The sequence below is a fragment of the Mauremys mutica genome, chromosome 13, assembly GCF_020497125.1.
Source record: "Mauremys mutica isolate MM-2020 ecotype Southern chromosome 13, ASM2049712v1, whole genome shotgun sequence".
Lineage (NCBI taxonomy): Eukaryota > Metazoa > Chordata > Testudines > Geoemydidae > Mauremys > Mauremys mutica.
The window spans coordinates 10,617,931-10,641,345 of record NC_059084.1 but is presented as its reverse complement, the minus strand read 5'-3'; the positions used below and the strand labels follow the sequence as shown (position 1 = coordinate 10,641,345).

The following is a 23,415-nucleotide window of genomic DNA, read 5'->3' as shown; positions in this document are numbered from 1 at the left end:
TTCTGGTCTGAGCTCTCTGTTCCAGACGTTTTCTTCTCTGATTTTCTTTTCACGCTTAAATCTTCGTGTTACCCTGGTCTGCTTTGCTTTTTCTTGGTTGTTTCGACTTTTGGTAACTTGTCTCTTTTATCTTTTCATTTCCGCTCGTCTATAAACCGCCTCCAGGTATTTCTATTCTTTACACTCAAATCCAAACCTGCTTGATCTACAGAATGTCCCTAGTAGCACTAAGATGAGTTCCTCTCCATCTAAGACTACAATTTTAATAAGTTTATATGGGTTTATTATGATTAAACACATGTATCTGAAATCAAAATCTGTTTTCCTGAACAGGTAAGATAGTTGGAGATCTAACTACAAATGTGTTCAATGACTGAATGAGAGTAAGCAGGCATCTCACTTGTACGTTTTGTTCTAATGAAGTCCTTTTTCATTTGCATTCTGCTTCAGAAACCTTTGTTTTTGTGGTGCATAAACTTAATTTGTATGTTTCCTTGGTTACAGGGAGAAAAAAATGAAAATTCAGGATATTAAAAACAATATTAAAGAAGCTATAGAGGTAAGTCTACAAACCATTGTGTCTTGCTTCTAAAAGCTGTTTTTAACCACTATCTCAGTAACAAATGTGGGGTATTTTTCCCTTTCTTTGCAGACAATAGTGACAGCAATGGGCAATTTGGCACCACCAGTGGAGCTAGCCAATCCAGAGAACCAGTTTCGAATCGATTATATCTTAAACTTAGCTAACCAGATAGACTTTGATTTCTCAGCAGTAAGTACATTTCCTCTTCAGTTATTATCGTGCTTTTTGTGTGGATGATTATTTTTCACCTGTATCACAGAGATGTTTACAAGAATATCATGCAATTCAATGAGCCTTCTTTACTGGGTACATAGGAATTGCCATACTGGGTGAAACCAGTGGTCCATCGAGACCAGTAAACTTCTGACAAAAGCCAGTACCTGATGCTGAGGGTGAGGTGCAAGCACCCCCACCCCCAGCAGGAAAATGTGGGATAATTTTGTCCCTCATGAAGATCTCCTGATCCCTAATAGAGATAGTTTAAACACTTAAATATGTGGTTTTATATCCCCTTCCCAAGTTTTTTGATAGCTAGCCATAATAGCTAGTGCTATTCTTGTTATCCATATAAATGACAAATCCCTCTTGGGTTTCTTTTTGTGTTGCGTAACTAAATAAAATATATAGTAACATAACTAAAATATGCAGGACCAGATTGTGGATTGTCCTGCCTGGGACTCCAGGAGCCCTCTCCTCTTCCCCGTTTCTCTTATTTAGCTAGCCACAATCTTAAGGCAGTGGTTCTCAACCAGGGTACACAGAGGTCTTCCAGGGGGCACATCAACTCATCTAGATATTTGCCTAGTTTTACAACAGGCTACATAAAACTCACTAGCAAAGACAGTACAAACTAAAATTTCTTACGGACAATTACTTGTTTGTACTTCTCTAAATACTATACACAGAAATATGAGTACAATATTTATATTTCAATTGATTTATTTTATAATTGGAAAAATTAGAAAATAAGCAATTTTTCAGTAATAGTGTGCTATCATACTTTTGTATTTTTATGTCTGATTTTGTAAGCAAATAGTTTTTAAGTGTGGTGTAATTTGGGGAGTACTCAAGACAAATCAGACTCCTGAAAGGGGTTCAGTAGTTTTGAAAGATTGAGAGCCACTGATCTAGGGGTGTAGGACTGTCAGTTCTGGTGGTGCACGGCTGCAAACCAGCCTGTCCCGATAGGGTGGGGTCAAGCTCAGCACGCAGCAGTGTTGAGCTAGTGTAGGGGATGATATATACTTTACCTTTTGGAAGAGTGGCAGAGTCCTGGCATGACTCCAGCCAACATGCCACCACAGCTAACCTATCCAGAATTACACTGAGGGTTCTCACTAGTGGACTGCCCCTCCTCACTCCCTGAACCTCATTAAACCTAGCTAATGGCTTTAAAGCCAGAGCAAGTCCAGAGTAAATAACAAAAGGTATAATTAGTTAACTTGTTTTTTGAGGATATATCTGCTGCCTCTGACTCGCTAATGCTGTCACTTGACCTTGGAGACATTCAGCAGCCCCATAAAAATACAAGGTGCTACTTCTAGTTACTTGGAAAACCACTGGAAAGGCAGTTTTGTTAATTACCTCATAGCATATGATACTTAGTTGTAGTGTTATGCCAGCAATTCCAATGGCAAGATTCAGAAGACTTCATGGGTTCCAGAGGAGGGTGTATTACTATACTGTAGCAAAGCTAGGGTCCATCTAGTCCAATATTTTGTCTCCAGTAGTGGCCAGCACCAGATGCTTGATAGAAAGATGCAAGAAGTCCTGAAGATGTGGGATAGCTTGTCCTGGCAAGATTTTGATTCATCTAAGCTTTAAAAATTGTTTAAACCAGCTAGCCTACAAATTCAGCAATGGAGACGTTTTATAGCTATTATTGCTGCCAATAATTTTCCAGCATCAGTCAGCTTACACAAGAATGTCCTCACATAGCTTGTATCTAATGAACACGTCACTAATGACCAGTACTCCAATATTGAGATTGGCACTGTGATCTCACAATCCAGAGAACCTGCAAAGGTCAACAAAATCAGAAAGGCGGGGTAAGGTCTTGTTTGCGCCAAAGTCAATATATTAAGAATACCAAAGTAGTCAGTAATTAGCATAAACAATCAATTTTTGTAAAGCAGTGAATCCACATGAGATTTTAATTTAAAACTACCTCTCATATTGTTAGTATGTCTTCACATGTTTTATAGTTAAATGAAAAATCTTGTGCTTCAGTGCTACAAAAATTCCATACTTTGAGTGCAATAAATAGAAGTATTTCTGAGGGCCAAAGCATTACCTCTCCACTCACTCTTGCGTTGGCTTGCTGCCTGCAGCTCTCACCAAGACCAGCATTTTGTGGTGCTTTAGGTTGAGACCTATAATAATGTGATAGATTCCTATGATTCTGTGTGATCAACCTCTGATTTTTAAATCGGACTCTTCTCTTTTGGCTTGTTGCTGGCCTCAGTTTTCTTCCTGTTAGTGATATTTGTGACTTTTTTCCTGAAGCAAGCGATAGTTTTATACTCTGGGAACTGTAGATAATTGAATAAACCAACAGTGCATGTGCACATTTGTGTAAATTAAGGTGTGTTCAATATACAGTGAAGAAAATCAAGAGGTCCAGCCTGTTTTGTTTTCATCCAGTCACAACCTGAAAAACTTGCATCTGGACCCTTTCTCAGTCCTGCAGTTAGTAGAGATTCCTTTTACATATTTGGAATATTCTGTGTGTGTTTTCTCATAAATATAGAATTTCCTTTCGGTGGCTTTGAGACATGCTTATTTTGAGGGACACAAAGATCTAGTTGAGGCATGCTCAATATAATATGGAATATTTGTTTGCTATTCTCTCTAGCAATATAAATGGATCGGCCCTTTTCTAATCAATCAGGAGGCCTCAAAAGTTTGCCTTATTTTATTTACAGATTAAGAGCTGAGTAAATCAACAGTCTGGATTGAAGACAATTAGTTATAGAAATACAATTTTTAGGAAGTGTTTCTTTACAAATCCAGCAAGTTTAGAAACATTCACACAATGAAGTGTTTTTGGGGGTTGTTCCATGGTCCTTAGTAATAGAATGTATGTGCTATATTCATCCAGGATAGTAGCTGTCTTCATGTTTTAGAGCAGGGTAGAATCCATAGAAGCAATCTTACTTGCTTTCAGATGTATTTGAACTTGTTTAACGATCTTCTCCCTGCTTTCATTAGTAAATGAACCATTTTAACAATATTTTAGTTTTGTGATGGTTTCAAATTCTCATAAAAAGTAGAGTTCTTCTAGGAACTAATACAATCCTACCTCACGAGGATATTGTGCTGATGTTTGTAGAGGTCTGTGGGATCTTTAATGGAAGGAAGGTACTGAAGAAGTGGAAGATATGATTGATTTACCTGACTTACTGGCAGGCCATTGTTTTGTATTTAAACAACTGCAACGCTTGGTGTCCTTGGCATGAGCAAGAGGCGTGGTCAGTGGTGTCTTTTCTGTTATATAGACATCTCTAAATACTACACCCTAAGAGCTTCATAGTAAGATTTGTTCTGTATTCTTGTGATGGTTACAGACTAGCAAGTGGCTTCTGTTGATGCTGATCCACTGCCAAGACTTGAAGACATCTGGCACTCCACAGATATAGTGGGCTGGCAGAATCCTAGGGAAACTGATTGTCAGGTGACGACTTGTCAGTCATGGATAGTCCCACAGAAAAGAAAGGGTTAATCAGTCAATATAGGATATGGACCCCCAGAGAGAGCTGCTCCACTCTGGGATGCGAACACACTTGTGGCTGAGAGTACAGACTCCCCAGAGAATGATAACACTAGTGAATCTGGAAAACCCTCTTCAGTCTTGCATTGATGGGGAAGGGTGAAAAAAGAGAGACACAAGAACTCTGGTGTTCTGAGCAATTTTTTACTAAGGGCACTGGCCCACTTCTCCTGCCTCTCACTCAGTTGGACTGTTTTTCTTCTAAGCTGGCTAACTGCTGTGAAGCCCCAGTTATTTATCTCTGTCAGCTTGTGAGAGGAAAGAATGGGACTTGATCCATCAGAGCTTAGGACAACGGCTTCTTTTAAATTTCCCACCTCCCCCACTTCTGGTTTCTCTCCTTACTGAGCTGCCTACTGCCCCCAGCTGGCAGGTTTCGTATAGGACTAAACATTCCAGTGCCAGCTCCCAAAAATGGGCTTCCCAACTACCACTGATGCTTTGGGCCCTAACATTCCATCCCCCAACTTCCCAAAACACTTTTTGTTAGAATTGCTCTGATGCTGCGGGAACGGAAGGATTATCATCCACATTGTTCCTGTTACACTACTACTCCTTTTAGCCACCTCCCTTAATATCTGCTCTTTCTCTTGTGTGTTGGTGGTGAGTGAAGTAAGGCAGGGAATCTGACCAAGTCCACAGATATTTCATCTCCAGACAAGAGCCGTTGTGTGTATATTTCTAAGGCAGAAGGTGACGCACACTAGTTTAGGGATACAAATCACCAGTTTAGGGTGATTACAAATGCTTTCATGGAACTCTCATGTTTTCTTGAGCAAAGAAATTGTTTTGATTTTTAAGCACCGATCCTGCAAAGACATATGTACATGCTTAACTTTATGCTCTGTGAGTAGTCCAATTGGCATATTTAAATAAGTTAAAGATGTCGTATATAAGTGTTTGAAAAATTGAGGTTTTAAACTGAATTTCCATTAGCCACCAACTTGGACAAATACTGTTAGCGGGTTCTGTCCCCAGTGATGATAGGAACTGTAGTTTCAGCTGACCTGATTTGAGTGTAGATTATATTCCACTGGCACCTGAAAAATGTAACCTGTGTATTAATTATGTGAATTAAATAAATTAAAGACTGAGGATGTCCCAAGATGTTAGCTCCCTGGGCATAGTAATTGGAATATATGGTCTGTGAATGTCTTGGTAGGAATAATGCAAACTTTGTGTGCTGTAGAGGATTTAAATGCACCAGATAGCTCACACAAACACAAAATCTAAAATTCCAAAAAGCCCACAATTTTCTGTAGGTGGAGAGAGAAGCCTCAGCCTTCTGGTTTGCAAGTTATGCAGTACAGCTAAGCAGAGCCTGGTTATATGATAAATGTTGTCATTCACTAAAATCATTTAAAACTGTTTTAAGAGGCAACTAGATGCCAGTATCACTTTGTGTGTGCTGCAGTAACCTTCACTTACACAAAATTTAAAAAGAGTAGTGTGTGTGTGTGTATATATATATACTGTAAATTCCTATAAACTTAAAATAAAAATGAAATCTGTAATTCAGAGAAAAAATAAGAGGATTCTAAAAGCAATTTATTCATTTAACTTTACTTTCTGCTCATGCCTACATGTTTGAATTCACTTCAGACACAGAAGAGACACAATATGGGAGTTAATACTTTATTTTAACCTGAGAAAGTTACAGTATCAGTCTTTGTGGGATGAGGGAAGGGAGAATGTAAAAGATCTCCAATATGTTTTCTTCTCTACCCTTCCCACACTTTCTGTCCTTTTTTGTACATTGCTTTATCCCCCAGACACATGCAGTGCCGATACCCAAATATAGCAGAACTTTACCTGCTCTGACTCTTTAACAGTGTTTGGGGCTAGCAGTAGCACATTGAAACAACACATTCCGCCCCCCCTTTTTTTTAACAAGATAGTAATCACACCTTTCATATATTGGGTGTTAATGCTGAGAAATTTTGGGGTTTTTTTTTAAGCAGTTGTGATGATATTTAATTATATTTAAATGCAATAATAGATATACTATTTTACATATTAGGGTCTACCAACTTTCTTTCCCATTTGCTCATTTGGAACTCATGTTCCAGCTGGTATCCAGACACTCTGCTCTCAGTGTGGTGTTTGAACTGGATTTTCTATGAGGCTATGCAGAAACTGAAAAGTAATCAGATGGAGAAACATAATAGAGAGGACACTTGTGGTGTTACATCTCCAAAATATAGAGGAGTCGCCCTTTGAGGGCTATAGGTATTTAGGGCCAGATAATGCAAGACGCTGAGCATCCTCCCATTTGAGTTCACCTCCTGTGATCATCTTCTAAGTACTCATTTGCAGGCGGTCTGGAAAACGCATGTTTTCTAAGTGCTGAGTCAAAGATAAACAGAATTTAACACCCACATGACTTTTTGGTGTTTGGGTTGCTTTGTTTTTTTCACTCTGGAAAAGAGACAACTAAGGAGGGGGGATATGATACAGGTCTATAACATCATGAATGGTGTGGAGAAAGTGAATAAGGCAATGTTATTTACCCTTTTCCATAACACAAGAACTAGAGGTCACCCAATGAAATTAATAGGCATCAGGTTTAAAACAAAAGGAAGTACTTGTTCACACAATGCACAGTCAACCTGTGGAACTTGTGGCCAGGAGATGTTGTGAAGGCCAAAACTATAATGGGGTTCAAAAAGGAGTTAGATAAGTTCATAGAGGATAGGTCCATCAATGCCTATTTGCAAAGATGGTCAGGGTTGCAACCCCATGCTCTGGGTGTCCCACTGACTACCAGAAGCTGGGAGTGGACGACAAGGGATGGATCACTCGCTGATTGTCTATTCAGTTCTTTCCCAATGAAGCACCTGGAATTGGCCACTATTTGAAGACAGGATATTGGGCTAGATGGACCATTGGTCTGATCCAATATGGCCGTTCTTATGTATTTTACATTATTCATTAGCTAATCTTCATAACATACCTTTTGTAAATGAGGAAACAGAGATATGAGACATTAAGTGATTTGCCTAAGACCACACACTTCATTGTCACTGGTAGAATTGTGTTAGAACTAAAGTTTCTTTAGACCATGCAGTCTGGCTAGAGCAGAAAAATGAATAAAAAAAGTAAAATTATATTCACTAATGTACTGAGCTGTAGGAAAGATGTGTCTTAAACATAACATAGGTACACCCAAGATTCAGAGTTGAGAATAAATTTGATATACTGCAGTGTCTTATTAAACATGACTACGGTTAAGATTGTGTCACAGTTTTTTGTAGTAAAAGTCACGGAGGGGGTCACAGGCAGTGAACAAAAATTCATGAATGCCCATGATCTATCCCTGACTTTTACTAAAAACAAGTGTGACAAAATGGGGCTAAGCCTAAGACCTGCTGTGGGAGGGGAAGGTGGGGTCCAGCACCTGCTGCCTGTGGTGGCTGGGAGCTCCAGTTCGTGTCCCCCTCCCTTTCCCACCCCCCAGCCACTCCGCCTGCAGCAGCAGGGATCCCCGAGGACCCCCTGGGGACCGAAGCAGAAAAAGTAATGGAATCTGTGATCTCCGTGACAAAATCTTAGCCTTAAACATGACCTTAAATTGAGAGGAAGACAGTGTATTTGGCGATGTGACTTAGTTAAAAATTCAGCACATTTGGTAATGGACAACTAGATTTCCTGAAAACAAGTGCTTGGTTTTTGTATTAGCATTTATTGGCAGGCGATCTGGCCAGCTGACAGTAAGCAGTTAAAGTATTTAATTCACAGTAACAGCCCCATTTTTGTAATCCTTGCTTCCTGTTTCAGTGTATCTTGTATTCCAGTGGCAGGAGGCTAGGAGACCCTCTTGAAACTATGAACCTGAAGAGAGAAACTTCTCTGTTTTACTGCCACTTATCCAAAGAGCTTCAATGTGTTTTGAATAGCACTGTATCCAACATCTTGTCTTTGGCATATTTTCAGCAGATAGTTTCTGAAATCTAAATGTACAAATATCTAAATTTTAAAAGGGGACTGGCTGAGTTAGGGGATTGATAAAAGAACATGGAGTCTGTCGACTCTTTAAGTTTCCAGGCTGAACCCAGTCTGGGTCAGAAGTGACCACGAGTAGTCATTACCATCTGATGGCCTGTTCTGTGGCCTACGAGAAATGAGAGGCTTCAGTCCTCATCCTAAGAACCTCCATCATAACTGGCACACATTTTTGGCCAGCCCCAAGCAAAGGAAAAAGATTGAATGGACATAGAGATTCAGAAGCCTTTCTTATAAGGTGTTGCTTCCAGACAAAATTGGAGGGAAGTCCAGCACTTGTCATGGCCATGTTGGTACCATGTCTGGGGTGAACAATGGATTTCACCCTTCAGGGACAGTAAAATTTGCATATTTATGAACTCTAAAAACATTTTTAAAGAGAGAAATCCAAAGTAAAAAAAATAGTGTAAACAAGCAGTACCAAAATAATTCCTAATGATTAGAAAGTTTCTGACCATTTATTGATTATAAGGGTTTCCCTTAGGTAATAATTGGAGATATACCAATTGGAATTGGAAGGGACCTTGAAAGGTCATTGAGTCCAGCCCCCTGCCTTCACTAGCAGGACCAATTTTTGCCCCAATCCGTAAGTGGCCCCCTCAAGGATTGAACTCACAACCCTGGGTTTAGCAGGCCAATGCTCAAACCACTGTGCTATCATGAATTTTGTTGTAGTTTTTGCTTCCCAGCAAAAGCACCTGCCTGCAGGCATCAAGAGATTCAAAACCCTGTGTCCTGTATAGTCACAGTAAGAAGCATTTTATCAGTGTTCAGAAGTTCACAACAGTTTTGAAGTATCCAAGATCAAGTCAGTTGTACATGTGTTTTAAACTAAACCGAAACAAAAATCTGAAAATCAGTTGAAATACTCTTTGTTCATTTGGCAAATGTACTTTAACTTATTCTTTACAGTAATATAATGGGTGCAGTTTGTGTATACTTATATATATACATATGCTGGGGGAATATGCTAAAACTGTTTACCAGTTTTAACATATTCCCCAAGTGTATTATATAAGTATATTGGATATGAATTATATTCTTAAAACAGTGTTATCTTGCCAACTGGCTAAAAGATGAAGAGCTATTTATTTATTAATTAACCATACCCATTGTACTTCATAGTGTTCTAGTAAGCATTCGTTGTATATTTTATAAAGCTAATGAAGGCTTATGTAGTAATATGAGACCTCAGTTTAGCTCTGTGAAAAATGTGGGAAGAGGTAGAAACCACTTTTCTTGATGGTGTGTGAAGCTTGGAAAAATTCTAATTTGTGAACTTTTTCCTTTTTATTAAATAGCAGCCAGTTTTACATATTGGTTTCTTGTGTGTGTGTGTGTGTGTGTAAGTGTAAGTGTAAAGAATGAAAACTAAAGACAACCCTGAAGTCCTTCACTGGATTTTCTTTAGGAGAATAGAAAAGTACATAATTGAAACCAGGGTTTCAATTTTGAAACCGAATGATCATTTTTTTTCTGTAGATGGAATTTATGGTTTTAAATTTACAATGATCAGCGTGATTATTTTAGGGGAGGAGAGTAAGTTGACAAAAATGCTCTATTAATCAAAGTGAACCAGGTCAAGGTAGCTGAAGAGGTTAATTGTAACAGAGCTGATGATAAACAGAAATGATAAGAAACCTTAGAATTGGCGTGATTTTTCTTCCTGTGGACACATTGTAAAAATACTGAATAATCTAAATAATTGTCGGTTTTCTGTCCTGAATCTTTTAGAAAATATATGGTTCGGTCATTAGAAAAAGTAAATAATGAGGAGAAATTTGGTTTTTGTTGGGATGTGAAGAAGTGAAGCATGAGATAAATGTTGATCACTGAGGCTACTTTGCAAATGTAGCAAATAGAAATGTTTGGTTTGTGGCTTGAGCGAAAAACCTAATAAGTGGGAGATCTTGCTGAGTTTGTGCTAGGACTGCTTTTACTTCACCCATCATATTCCCTGTACTGACATCTCTCAACCAACTGAATTGCCCAAGATTAGATGATATTCTCTCATTTTCCATGTAATCAGAATAATAAATGCTGTATAGGGGACAACCTGGTGCTTAAAAACTGCGAGAACTCTGTTTGAGGTTGTAGAGTGTGTTAAAATGGAAAACACAAACCAGTCCGTGTTGCTATTTCAGTGGTGTTCCTGGGGTGGGGTCAGTCAAAACAGAATGTGGTCTCCATCAGTATGTTTCTTTGATGCATTTGGTTAACTTTTGGTGCAACACAATAGAATAGCCCCTCTACAATTTCAGTGAGATGTGAAAATGGACTTGGGGAAAATTCATTGACTATTTCAGATAATCTTGACTATCTTTCTATCCAGCTTGAGTTCCGAGAGGTGGTGGACTAGAAATATAGTGGAGGTGATGTTTTTACTCTTGATCCCCATATGTTGTAGGGGGATTTCTCCATCCCCATCACCAACTGTGGTGGTGGGCGCCTGGAGCAGCCAGCGGAGAGCAGAGGTGAAAGTAAGCCGGTCCCGTCTGATATGGTGTACCGGTAAGTGGCTGCCAGTACACAGCCGACCGTAGCAGCAGGGCCGCTGATGGGGGGGGGGGGGGGCAAAGGGGCCGCTGCCCCGGGGGCTGGGGATTTAAAAGGGCCAGGGGCCCAGGGTTCCAGTGGCAATTTAAAGGCCCCGGGGCTGCTGCTGCTGTTACCGCACCAGGGGCTGGACCCCTGGGCCTTTTAAGTCGTCACTGGAACCCCAGGCTGCACAGACCAGGCAGTGCTGAAGGGCTGGCTGAGGGACTCTGGCTCCAGCCCCGCCCCTTCTGGGGGCTCAGAGTCGCTGCCCCACACCTTGCCCAGGACCCTGCATACCAGTAAATCCGTGAATTTACTTTCACCCTTGGTGGAGGGGTAAATCACTGCAGGGGGTTGGGGACACCCCGTCCGGTGGCTCCTACCCTGCACTGAGCTCAGCTGATAGTCCCGGTGGGGCTAAGAGGGGAGAGAACTACAATTCCCCTGCATGGAGCAGCTGGATCTGGGTCAGACCCATCCCCAAAAACCTCCCCCCACTTCCTGCCCTCATCACCTCTCAGCCGTGGGGGGAGGGGGTCACTATATAGGGAGTTGCTCCCCCGTCCGCCCAACCCCTGTGCATCTGGACATCCCCATACCCAGATTCGCCCCTCGCTGAGCCCCACCTCCTGTACCTGCCCTTCCCCGCTGACCCCTCACCCCTGCACCCACACCACCCTCTGCTGAGCTCCCTGCACTCGAACACCCTGACGAGCGCCACCCCCTATGCACCCAGACCACCCTGACAAGCCCCCTGCACCTGAGCCCCAACCAGCTGCACCCAGACCCCCAACCCACCAAGCTCCACTCTCCCAGCACCCAGACACCCCCCGCTGACCCCCTTCCCCCCACACTCCCCTGCCAAGTCCCAACCACCTTCACCTGGACACCCCCCCAAGAGCCCCTGTGCATCCAGATCTGTCCTGCACCCAGACCCACCCCCGCCACTGTCCCACCTTCACTCAGATTGCACCACACAGAACCCTCTTACCCCACACCTGGATTCCTCCCCCCACTAAGCTCCTCCATACTTGGATCCTGTTAGATTGAGCCTGCCTGCTGGTGCACCTGGTCGGGAGGGGCAGGGCCCCGGGGTGTTTCTGGAGCAGGCCCAGCCCTTGCGTCCTCTGTCAGCACCGAGTCCATGTCCTGGGGAGAGCAAGAGGGCGGGTCTGCAGCGTGATCTTCCACCTCCATACTGTGCAGCCAGTGGCCTATGCTCCCCACTACCATACTGGAGCTTCATATTTATTTATTGATTGATAAAATTTACAGAATTTTACAGAATTTTAAAATACCATGTGCAGATTATTTTTTGGGGGGGGGGAAGGTGTGTGCACAATTTTTTTTACTTTTTTGGTGCTGAATTCCCTCGGGAGTAATAGTCCCCGTGGTTGCAGGCCCACAAAAGTATTTTCTGACTGGGCACTTAGAGTTGTGTAAAGAATCTGTAGTTGAAGCAGTCACATTATGTTAAGCTATTTTGCAGCAAATGAAATCTTAAGTACAGGAAGATGTGCACTTTGTGACTTCTCAGAGTTTTGGATGAACTTTTTGCATCAAACTGTTCTCATGCTGTGGGAGTCTTGAATATACTTTCCCTGTGTTACCTGGGGAAGATGGCAGTATGCATTCATTTGCATTCATCTCTTTTAAAATGTTGCATTCGCTCTTCTTGCCAGATCTCTACCAAATGTGCTCTTCCCAGTTGCACTTCAGGAGACACATGAAAGAGCCACGGTCTGAGTATCACTGCTATAAAGCAGCACTCTTGCTTGCTATTTCTAAGTTTGTACTTCACTTAATAATTGACCAGACGTGTGTTTTAACTAGAATGAAAAGTCATTTAAACTCTCTTGACATAATTTCCATTAACTAAATATTAAAAATACTAGATCCCCTTTTAAATTCTGTACCAGAGCAGCAAGGGTTATTGAAGGAGTTTGGGGAATCTATGGAGAAAGGAAGTTTAAGAAAATGTAAACAAGATTTTCTATGTACATGCTATTGTCTCCTACTTACGATTTGAAATTATCTTCTCTGAACTATCTGTGCAGGAAAATAGTTAACAAATATAATTGATTTATAATTTCTATACCAAATACCACAAATATGGTGTAACTGATTTTCTTATCCAGCAAAATACACTTGCCAATGCTGAGATTTCTACTTACATTGATATATGTGTATAATTCCCAATAACATTTGTTGTGGAAAGGAAAATTAATCCTGTGTGGAAAGAGTCATAAACTGTTGCCCTCTTAATCCTATGACCTTTTGAAGTCCTGCTTACTCATGGGATCTGCAAAATAAAATGTGAGTTGGTCTCTCTGAGTCAGCATCCCCCAGTGCAAGACCAACATCGCAACAGTAAATTCCGCTCTTCCCCATTACATTTTTCTATTAAAGAAGAATTGTAAATATTTTCCTAGACAGAACAGTCCAACTTAGTCCAGATCAGAGAAATAATGATTTGAGGTACAGCAGGAAAAAAATAAAGAAAAGTTAGATCTGCTTATACACTGTACATGATTGCCATAAAAAGCTTAGTGCATGCTAGCAGAATTTTTATTGATATCTTAGTTACAAAGGTAGCGTCTGAAAGGTTACCAGGTTCAACACAGTGCTTGACTGTCATTTGCCAGGCTTTTTCCGTAACCATACGGTAGAATGACAAACCTGTTCACTTCTAAACTGGAATGTCATCTTCACACAGTTCTAAATCTCATAGATTTTAAGGGTGGAGATAGGGAAAACATATTCTCTACTAGGTACTAATGGTGAGCTGGAAAACAGAGAAACTGTTATCTGGGGTATATATGGACAACAGGGAGCATAGTGTAGCCCTTAAAGAACAGGACTTGTGGGCAGCTCTGGTTTCTATTCCTGGTTCTGCCACAGACTTGCTGTGTGACCTTTGCCAAGTCAACTGTTCTGTCATATTTTTCTCATTTATAAAATACGTGTATCTGTCTGTCTCAGGGGGTCTTTTGTGAGGCTTAAATTACTAGTGTTTATAAAGGAGTTTGAGATGCTCAGCTGATAGGTGTTATAGAAGTGCAAAGTGTTGTAACACAAGAATTTTACCATCTTTATTAAAAAGCAATAAGACATGCTCCAGATACTATCAGAGGCTGATCTGATTAGATGCTTGAGCCTCTGATGTCATCTCTATACACTTTTATTTCTTCTTCACTCCACCACCTCCTCAGTAAACAGCCCTTCTAATGAATAGTCAAACAATCCAGTTAGCCTCATGGGTTTGTTACCTGACCTGAGATTGACAAGCCAGAACTACAGAATAAGAACAAACAGCCAGTTTCAACAATACAAATAAAATTCTGAATACTAATAAATTAAAAAGTGGAAGTCAAATCCTAGTGAGGTAAATAGAAAGAAGCATAAACACTGCCAAATTAAGTGTAAAAATGTATTAAGAAAAGCCAAAAAGGAGTTTGAAGAACAGCTAGCCAAAAACTCAAAAAGTAATAACAAACTGTTTTTTTAAGTAATCAGAAGCCTGCTAAACAACCAGTGGGGCCCCTGGACGATTGAGAGACAAAAGGAGCACGTAAAGACGATAGTCAGTGCAGAGAAACTAAATGGATTCTTTGCTTCAGTCTTCACGGCTAAGGATGTTAGGGATATTCCCAAACCTGAGCCGTCCTTTGTAGGTGACGAATCTGAGGAATTGTCACAGATTGAAGTGTCATTAGAGGAAGTTTTGGAATTAATTGACAAACTTAACAGTAACAAGTCACCGGGACCAGATGGTATTCACCCAAGAGTTCTGAAAGAACTCAAATGTGAAAATGCAGAACTATTAACTATGGTTTGTAACCTGTCCTTTAAATCAGCTTCTGTACCTAGTGACTGGAAGATAGCTAATGTCACGCCAATATTTAAAAAGGGCTCTAGAGGTGATCCCGGCAATTACAGACCAGTAAGTCTAATGTCAGTACCGGGCAAATTAAAGAATAAAACTGTCAGACACATAGAAGAACATAAATTGTTAGGCAAAAGTCAACATGGTTTCTGTAAAGGGAAATCGTGTCTTACTAATCTATTAGAGTTCTTTGAAGGGGTCAACAGACATGTGGACAAGGAGGATCCAGTGGACATATTGTACTTAGATTTCCAGAAAGCTTTTGACAAGGTCCCTCACCAAAGGCTCTTACGTAAATTAAGTTGTCATGGGATAAGAGGGAAGATCCTTTCATGGGTTGAGAACTGGTTAAAAGACAGGGAACAAAGTGTAGGAATAAATGGTAAAATTTCAGAATGGTGAGGCGTAACTAGTGGTATTCCCCAAGGGTCAGTCCTAGGACTAATCCTATTCAATTTATTTATAAATGATCTGGAGAAAGGGTTAAACGGTGAGGTGGCAAAGTTTGCAGATGATACTAAACTGCTCAAGGTAGTTAAGACCAAAGCAGACTGTGAAGAACTTCAAAGAGATCTCACAAAACTAAGTGATTGGGCAACAAAATGGCAAATGAAATTTAATGTGGATAAATGTAAAGTAATGCACACCGGAAAAAATAACCCCAACTATACACACAATATGATGGGGGCTAATTTACTACAACTAATCAGGAAAGAGATCTTGGAGTCATAGTGGATAGTTCTCTGAAGACGTCCACGCAGTGTGCATCGGCAGTCAAAAAAGCAAACAGGATGTTAGGAATCATTAAAAAAGGGATAGAGAATAAGACTGAGAATATCTTATTGCCTTTATATAAATCCATGGTACGCCCACATCTTGAATACAGTGTGCAGATGTGGTCTCCTCATCTCAAAAAATATATACTGGCATTAGAAAAGGTTCAGAGAAGGGCAACTAAACTGATTAGGGGTTTGGAACGGGTCCTATATGAGGAGAGATTAAAGAGGCTAGGACTTTTTTTTGCAAATTACTGAGAGAGGTCCTATTGTAAGTAACCGCTATTCATGTGCACAGTAGTGAGTAGTAGCTGACTTCATCTGGTCACTTTCAGTAGTATGCATTATACCTGGTGATAACTTTTCGCAGGATTAGGGCCCAATTTACTGAATTGCGTAGGCTGCATTGGGTTTCCTAGTCACTTTTTTGAATTAGTGAGATTCTGATGTGTTTCAGATATGAAAGAATAGGTCCTATTTTACTAGGTCCATGAAACAGGAAACATTTGAATCAATTACTACATTATCAATGCAGTCTACAACATACAGGACATTTTTTTTAACCAATTTATAGTCAGAAAAGATATGACAATATCTCCAGCAAAGTAGCTCTCTGCTGATATGCTCTATAACAGGAGTTCTCAAACTGGGAGTTGGAACCCCTCAGGGGGTCACGAGGTTATTACATGGGGGTCGTGAGCTGTCAGCCTCCACCCCAAACCCTGCCTCCAGCATTTATAATGGCGTTAAATTAAAAACACTTTTTAATATATTTATAAGGGGGTTGCACTCAGAGGCTTGCTATGTGAAAGGGGTCACCAGTACAAAAGTTTGAGAACCACTGCTCTATAATTAATCTCCTTTTCCCTTTCTGTAGTAACATTACAGACAGCTTTATTAGTTTGCCTGATGCTTTTTTTTTTTAAGAGTTTCCTAGCTTTGCCTTTAGATTTGTATTTATTTTGCCTAACAAGCTTCAGTTGTAAGAAAAGGTGCTAGGATCTGGTTTCCACTGCTAACGAGTCAAAGAGGCAGAAGGTTTGCATTGCAGAATGCGCTACTCATGCAGTGCAGAAATTGTCTTGAAGCCTGCATTGAGTATAAATATTTAATACAATCTTTTGGAACAGCAATGCCATTTTGCTGTCAGCTCAAAACTTTGAATACAGGTCTGTACAAGAAACAAGACAGGACTTTTTTTTTTTTTTTTAAAGATATGAAATGGGACCTATTATAAGATATAAATAGCCTTTCTAGCAATATTGCTTTTTACACAGTGGTTGGTTGCTTGGTTTGTTTGCTGCAATACTTTCTAGTTCTTCAATTAAAAAAAATGATTTAGCTGCTATATAAATGTGGCAGCAGCTGCAGGAATGAGTGTAGCCCTGCCTTCAATTTAGTAATGATCCAAAGACTGTGCCAGTACCAGCAATTCAAACTGCACTGAAAGTGGGGACACTATTAGTACTTAGCTTCTAATTTGTCACATGCCATAAAATAACATCTGGTACATAAATTTAAGATATTGTCAGCTAGAAAATTGTATGGTTATGCCCTTCTGTTACTGCAGTGTTCTCAGCAAGGCATCTACACAGTTCGAAAGAAACCTTTTAAGAGTTTCTCAAACCACACCACCCAAAATTCTGCACTTCTTTTTTATATGACATTGTGCAAATATCACTTCTGTAGTAATTATGATGGTGAAAAACTTGTACTGTACAATGTTATAAACTGCTTTATTTTTAGTACTTTGCTCTTTATTAATTTATTTAAATAGTGCATGAGATGCTTAATATCATAAATTTGTGTGCACACCCAGTAAATCCCCACAGTCCTGCAATATCAGGTTCATGAGTTCCTACTTAGGATTGAAACCATGTTGAGGAAGTAGTGCCTTAAATTTAGGTATAATTTGCTTTGCTTTTTTCAAAGCAATTTTAAAGTGTAGGAACAGATCAATTAAATTGCCACTGAAATAAAAGTGAGTGTCAGCTGAATCATGTTGAAAATATACAGAAATTTTAAGAGTTTACACCAAGAGCTCAGCAAGATCTTTAGTTCCAAAGAGAAGACCTACAAACTGATTTATGGTTTATTTAAAGAGGGTGCTGTCAGGTTAAAAATGATGCAATTAAGAAAAAGAAAGAGAAAACCTTTTTCCCAGCTCATGTTGCTAATCACACCTTAAGTAAATCTTGAAGAATTTTAAAAATTAAAATTTATTTTCACTATTGAAGGTGAATTTTCTTTTTTAAAGGCATCAGCATTTCTATTGAACTTAGATTTTATAAAAACTTTTTTAAAGGAAAACCTAAATGTCAAAGTGCAAGCTATTTGATGTTAAGTAAATTATATCACTGTCTTTTTGTACATGTCCTACAGTGCTAGATTTAAAATTGTTGTTCTTTAGCATTATGGTATTGTACACAATGTCTGTTGTGGGTTTTTTGCACACTTCCGCTTACTATCTCAAATTCAGAAAGCTATTGAAATACTTCCCCAATAAATAGGTGTAAACTCTAGAAATCCCTACAAAGAGAGAAATTGCTCTATGGCATGGAATATAACAAGAACAGTTGCATTAGTTTTAGTTAGAACTGAGTCTAGAGAAATGTGTAAACACTCAGGATTCAGCCTTGCAAATGAATCCACAAGGAGGACCTCACTCCTGTTGTGGTCCCAATGAAAGTTGGTTAGACTTCATGTGGCAATAAAGGTTTGCACAGGTAGAAGAACATGCTGGTTAGAGCCCGGAATTTTGATTCTTTCTAAAGCAAAATTTTGTACAAGCCCTGGACATACACATGAGTTGCCATGTGGATAAAGTGCAGCCAGCTTTATTTCTCTTATATTATCTATGTATTATTTACATTGTGCACTTTCCAAATCTCTTTCATAGATTCCTGCTCTCCAGAAAGCCAACTAGCAAGTTCTCAAAGCTTTCTGCTAAACTCAGGAAACTGTTCTGTTCCCAAGTCAGAACACCTTCTAGGTCTCTCCTTTCTCCTTGACAGGATCAGTAAAAGCATCTCCATTTCTTTTATAAACTATGCATATAATTTAAACCTGTTTTGTTCTAGCACAACACTGTCTTCCAATGGGTGTTTATGCTTGAGTTCTGAAAATCTGGATAAAAGCAGCAGGACCTAATGCTTTCCTTTGTAACTTGGGGTCATGAACATGAATTAGATTTAAGAGAGCATTCTGATTTAAATCCCTCCATAGCAAACTTCTGAGTTATCCCACATCATAGTAATACTTTCAGATGCTAATAGCACCTCTATAGCTCTGCTGAAAGCATATAGCTTGAACAGCTTATACTAAGGTCAAGGTAGAGTGTAAACATTTTGATAGCTATAACTACATATGTACATTCACAGCAAGATATTTTTAAAAAGTAGAAATGAGCTTCATGTGCATGTTTTATACTTATAGTTGCACCTGCTAATGCCTAGATACCTACCTATCTGGCCTCTTTTGGGCACACATACTGTCGTCATGGATGCAAATGAAGGCACAGAGAGTGTTGCATGGACTGGAGCCTCTCTTTAAAAATCAGTCCTGTGTAATTCTTATGAATAGAGCCCTGCGTGGATACAGAAACATGGATCTGCATCCGATCCACATCTGCCAGTATCAACCTGCGATCCGCTAGCCGTCTTTTACTTGCATCCGCACCCCAACAGCAAGCTGTCTCACAAGGGCTGGCAGGGGGAAGGGTGCGAGGAGGGAGGCAGGGGCTTGCAGGGAAGAGGCAGCGCGAAGGTGGTGACTGGGGGTAAGGAGCAGCACGGGGACAAGGTCTCAAGGAGATGGGGTGGCCCGGGGTGGGGGGCTGAGGGGAAGGGGTGGCACATAGCATACTGTTCCCGGTTGTTTGCGAGCAATGGCACACGGTAGCAGGAGGGCATTGCATCACAGTGGGGCGGAGGGGTGGGGTGCCGGGACCCCGCCCGCTCCAGTGCCTAGGGCCAGGGCTGGGCCCTGCTGCCCAGGAGCCGGCAGGCTGGGCCCAGGACTGGAAGCGTAGCCAGTGCTGGGCCGGGCCGTGGTGGGCACACTGGCGCTGCCTCAGGGGCCTGAGCTGCTGGATAGGAAGCAGTGTGGTGAGTGGGTGCTGGATAGCCCCAACTCCTACTTGCCACCTAGCTCAAGCCACTGGCTTCCAGCCCTGAGCGCGCTGCACACCCTGGGCTGCCCAAGCCAGACGCCACAAGCCAGGCGCCACTGGTGAGTCGAGCCCTGCGTGGTTGTATCTGCATCCAATCCACTACCTGCAAAAATGGTCTGTGGATATCCATGGATTTGCTGAGCTCTACTTATGAATTGTAGACTTGCTCATGGCTTACGTGAGGGGTAGATAACGTCATATAAACTCACTTTTATTCTTCATCATCTTCTGTTTTCTGTCACAGATGTAAAATGGGACGCCAAGGTTGAAATTGTTCCTACCTTTTCAGTGTTCATTGGATAAGTGAAAAAAAAACATTCACTGGCTTACAAGGAAAACTAGGCAGCCTGCTCCTCCTCAATATCTCCTTTTTTTTTTTTGACTCCTCCCCTCCAAACTGTGTGCGCTTTGTCTTTGTCATACAAACCATTCTCTGAGTAATGCATACTTAGAATTTCTCTCCAGAAAAAAGTGAGTAGGATGGTTTGAGAGAGATCCTCAGGCTTTTCTTGTTTTTTAATTTGCAAAAAAAACCCAACCAAGTACATTATTTCATTTTACCCTCTTCTGTTGATGATCTCTGCCTAGCTGCTTCAGCTGACCAGTTATTAAAGTAACTCCCTTTGCTCCCTCCTTGCGGGTAAACCAATGTACAGGATCTTCTAAGTATCAAAGCATTTTTCATTTTGTCCAGTGGAAAAAAAAAACATTATGGAGTAGTAATTGCATCTAGAAGCCAGGTTCATTAGTGGCTAAAAGCCACATTTGACTGATTGTGTAAAGTAACTTAAACTTCGATCCTACTGTTGGATTTACAAGACACTTACGGTTTTGAATTCTTTGACCAACTTAGGCCAACCAGTCACTGGCCGTTGATTTTAAAATGATCTATTTTAGTAAAGGATAATCTGAGTAGATGATACAGTGCTCTGTAGTTTAGAATCATTAGATGAAATTCACCTCTTGCATAAAACCAGATTTGCACTTTGTGCAGGCAACAATGTGGAGATTTGTGGGAGGGGATAGATTTTTCTCTCTCTGACCTGAAAGGTGTCAGCAGGGCTACAGTACAGCCCCTTTATGGCCTCTCCCTTCAGTGCATGGTTTTGAATTATGGCTTGCCAGAATTACATAGGGTGATAAGATCACTAGATTTGAGTATTTATTTTAAAATTTACCATGTACTTATTACATCTCTCCAAGCACACACAATACAAAAAGCAACTAACTGACTTGATGTTAAAGGAGTCTCCCAATCCCCAGTTTAAAAGACTCAAAAAATAAAAATCTCAAAGCATTCTCAAACGCACTCTGTCAGAGGTTTTGCAGTGCGTCCCTGGCCTCTCTGTTCTGTGCCATCAGAGCCAAAGTAGTACAGAGGGCCTTGTATGAATTTAACCCTTTAATGAGTTTGCTCCCTTCCAGAGGGATGTTGTATGGCTAAGTGTTAATAATTACTGAAAAGAATTGCAGGGAAGTTGAGTGCCTCACCCAGGGTTACACAGTGAGCCTCTGGCAGAGCAGAGAATAGAACCCAAATGCCCTGACTCCTAGCTCAATGCCTTAACCACGAGTCCATTCTTCCTCCCCTTCAGAAAGAGGTTGGTGTTTTTAATGGGTGGTTACATACAGAAGAGAAATAAAGCTCTCAGGGTTTGTGTAGCAGCAAAGGCAGCCTGTGTGGTATGTTGTTGAGGAGGGAAGGGAGGAAAAAAAAAAAAGGGAAATACATGACCTCGCCAGTGATCCCTTTTTAACCAAAGGCATTGTGCAGATAATGGCTACAGAACTGTGGGCTGAATACAGTAGGGTTCTGAAATGCCAGCAAAGGAGAAAATGAAAGTTTAAACTTCACAGGCGTTTCTGGAACACAGTTCCCCTCCCACCACCCACTCTTCCCCTTCCAGCCAAGTCCAGTATAACTTGTGCTACCAGAAAGGTGAGGACAGTGGTGCTGCAGGCAATAGTCCAAAATATTTCATCTTCCTTGCTTGTTTCTAAGCATGAAAAACTATTGATAATGGGACTGAATCCTCACCGAAAATGTTTCAGTTACAGAAAGTGCTGAGTACCCTGGCCCCTCCCATAGAGCTTTGTGTTCAGTTTTGGATACATGCCAGTTACTTGAGAATATCTTAAACTATTCGTAGGTGTGTGCTTCCTTTGCGATAGCATCAGTACCACATTTTCCCTGAAATAGCAAGCAATAATTAGCACTTATTCACACCATTTAGGAATGTGGATGATTTCCTATCCAAATGAGCAGCTAATTAAACCTTGTATTCTGTTATCCCATAAATGCTAGTGGTACTACCAAAGGGTGGGGATCATTTGGGTTCCTAGTCTGAGTAGATTTAACATCAGTAGTACTCCACTTGATTTCAAATCAGAATAGAATGAAAGAAACCTGTTTCTCTTGTATTTGCATATCCTAGAAAGAAAAATGAACCTCTGCAGTTCCAGCTGGAATGTGTCAGGGTGCCCTACTGGCATTCTGAGCTCCTGTATTCTTATACTGAGGTGTAAGTGGAATGCAACAGTGCTGCTTGACTCTCACAAAAGTAAACTTTGTAGGTCCACAGTTGTAGGTCCACAGGTCTTGATAGTAAGGGAATTTGCAACCAAGGTTTTGGGGTTATTTTTATGTCTAAAGACTAAACAATCTGGAAGAGAAATGTCTCCTGAGATATGGTTTTACAGCTCAGAACGTGATTTTGTTTGACCTTTAATCACTAGGTTTACTAGGGGATGACCTATTTAAAACTCTTCTTATGAAACGTGTAGTTTCATGGGACATTGAACTTTGTCCTAACGAAATTGAATCCCAGTTTTAACCACAACATTGTGTAACTGCTGTACACACCTTTTTTATAGTTTTTTTTTCCAAGTAACATTGACTTTAGCTGGAATCAGTAAATAAGCAGTTCTAATATCAGATCCACCCTATGTTATATTTTACAAAGAGAAGGTAAGGTTATGCATCCATGTTCCTGTGAATGTGGTGTCATGGTTTCAGTTGCCCTGCCAACATCATAATGCCTATAAAACATGGCTTCATAAACTACATTTAAAAAAGTCTCTTGGGTATTTATATATTTGGAGGGAACAAAGCCTTTCAGACAGTTTGTTTCTTTCTTTTTCTACTAATACTTTATCCTTAAAATGTCTCTCAAGAGCCTGGTCTTGGATTCTTATTTTTTTCCCAGGCCTGGAGTTGGTCTCCTGAGGATTATATTTAAAAAAGAGAGAGAGAGAGAGAATGAAACATTCAACCCCAAGTGTTCTTAAGTCTTTAACACTTTCTCTGGTTGACTCTGGTTATAGAACACTAGCTCACCTGGATGCCATTACTTAATTTACCAAACATTTGTCTAAGCCCTCTATTATAAAGAGGATTTTAACTGGATTGGACTCTGCACTACTGAGTAGAGCGTACCCTTGCTCTCATCCAGTGTTTTATCTCAGTAACTTCTTTCCTGGGTGGAACACTGTGTTTCTTTGTCTCACTTGTAAATAGTTTTTTTCCCCTCCAGATGTCTGCTTAAACTACCATAAATAAATATATGTAGACTCAAACTGTTGCTTATTTATTCACTGTATTGGAGAATTCTCCACAGTTCACAGAGGAATAAAGCGTCTCCTAGTAAATAAAACAAAAAGCAGTTAAGCATGCTTCTTTGTCATGTAAAT

At 40.5% G+C, this 23,415-nt stretch overlaps 1 protein-coding gene across 3 annotated transcripts in view; it reads left to right on the top strand.

Moving 5' to 3' along the window:
• The window catches only part of GNAS (GNAS complex locus), a 242,887-nt gene that overhangs the window by 147,921 nt on the left and 71,551 nt on the right, over positions 1–23,415 (top strand). For all 3 annotated transcript variants that reach the window (XM_044986009.1, XM_044986010.1, XM_044986011.1), the window contains exons 3-4: positions 505–559; positions 653–772. In XM_044986009.1, the coding sequence (XP_044841944.1) occupies positions 505–559; positions 653–772 (175 nt within the window). The remainder of the gene's footprint in view (positions 1–504; positions 560–652; positions 773–23,415) is intronic.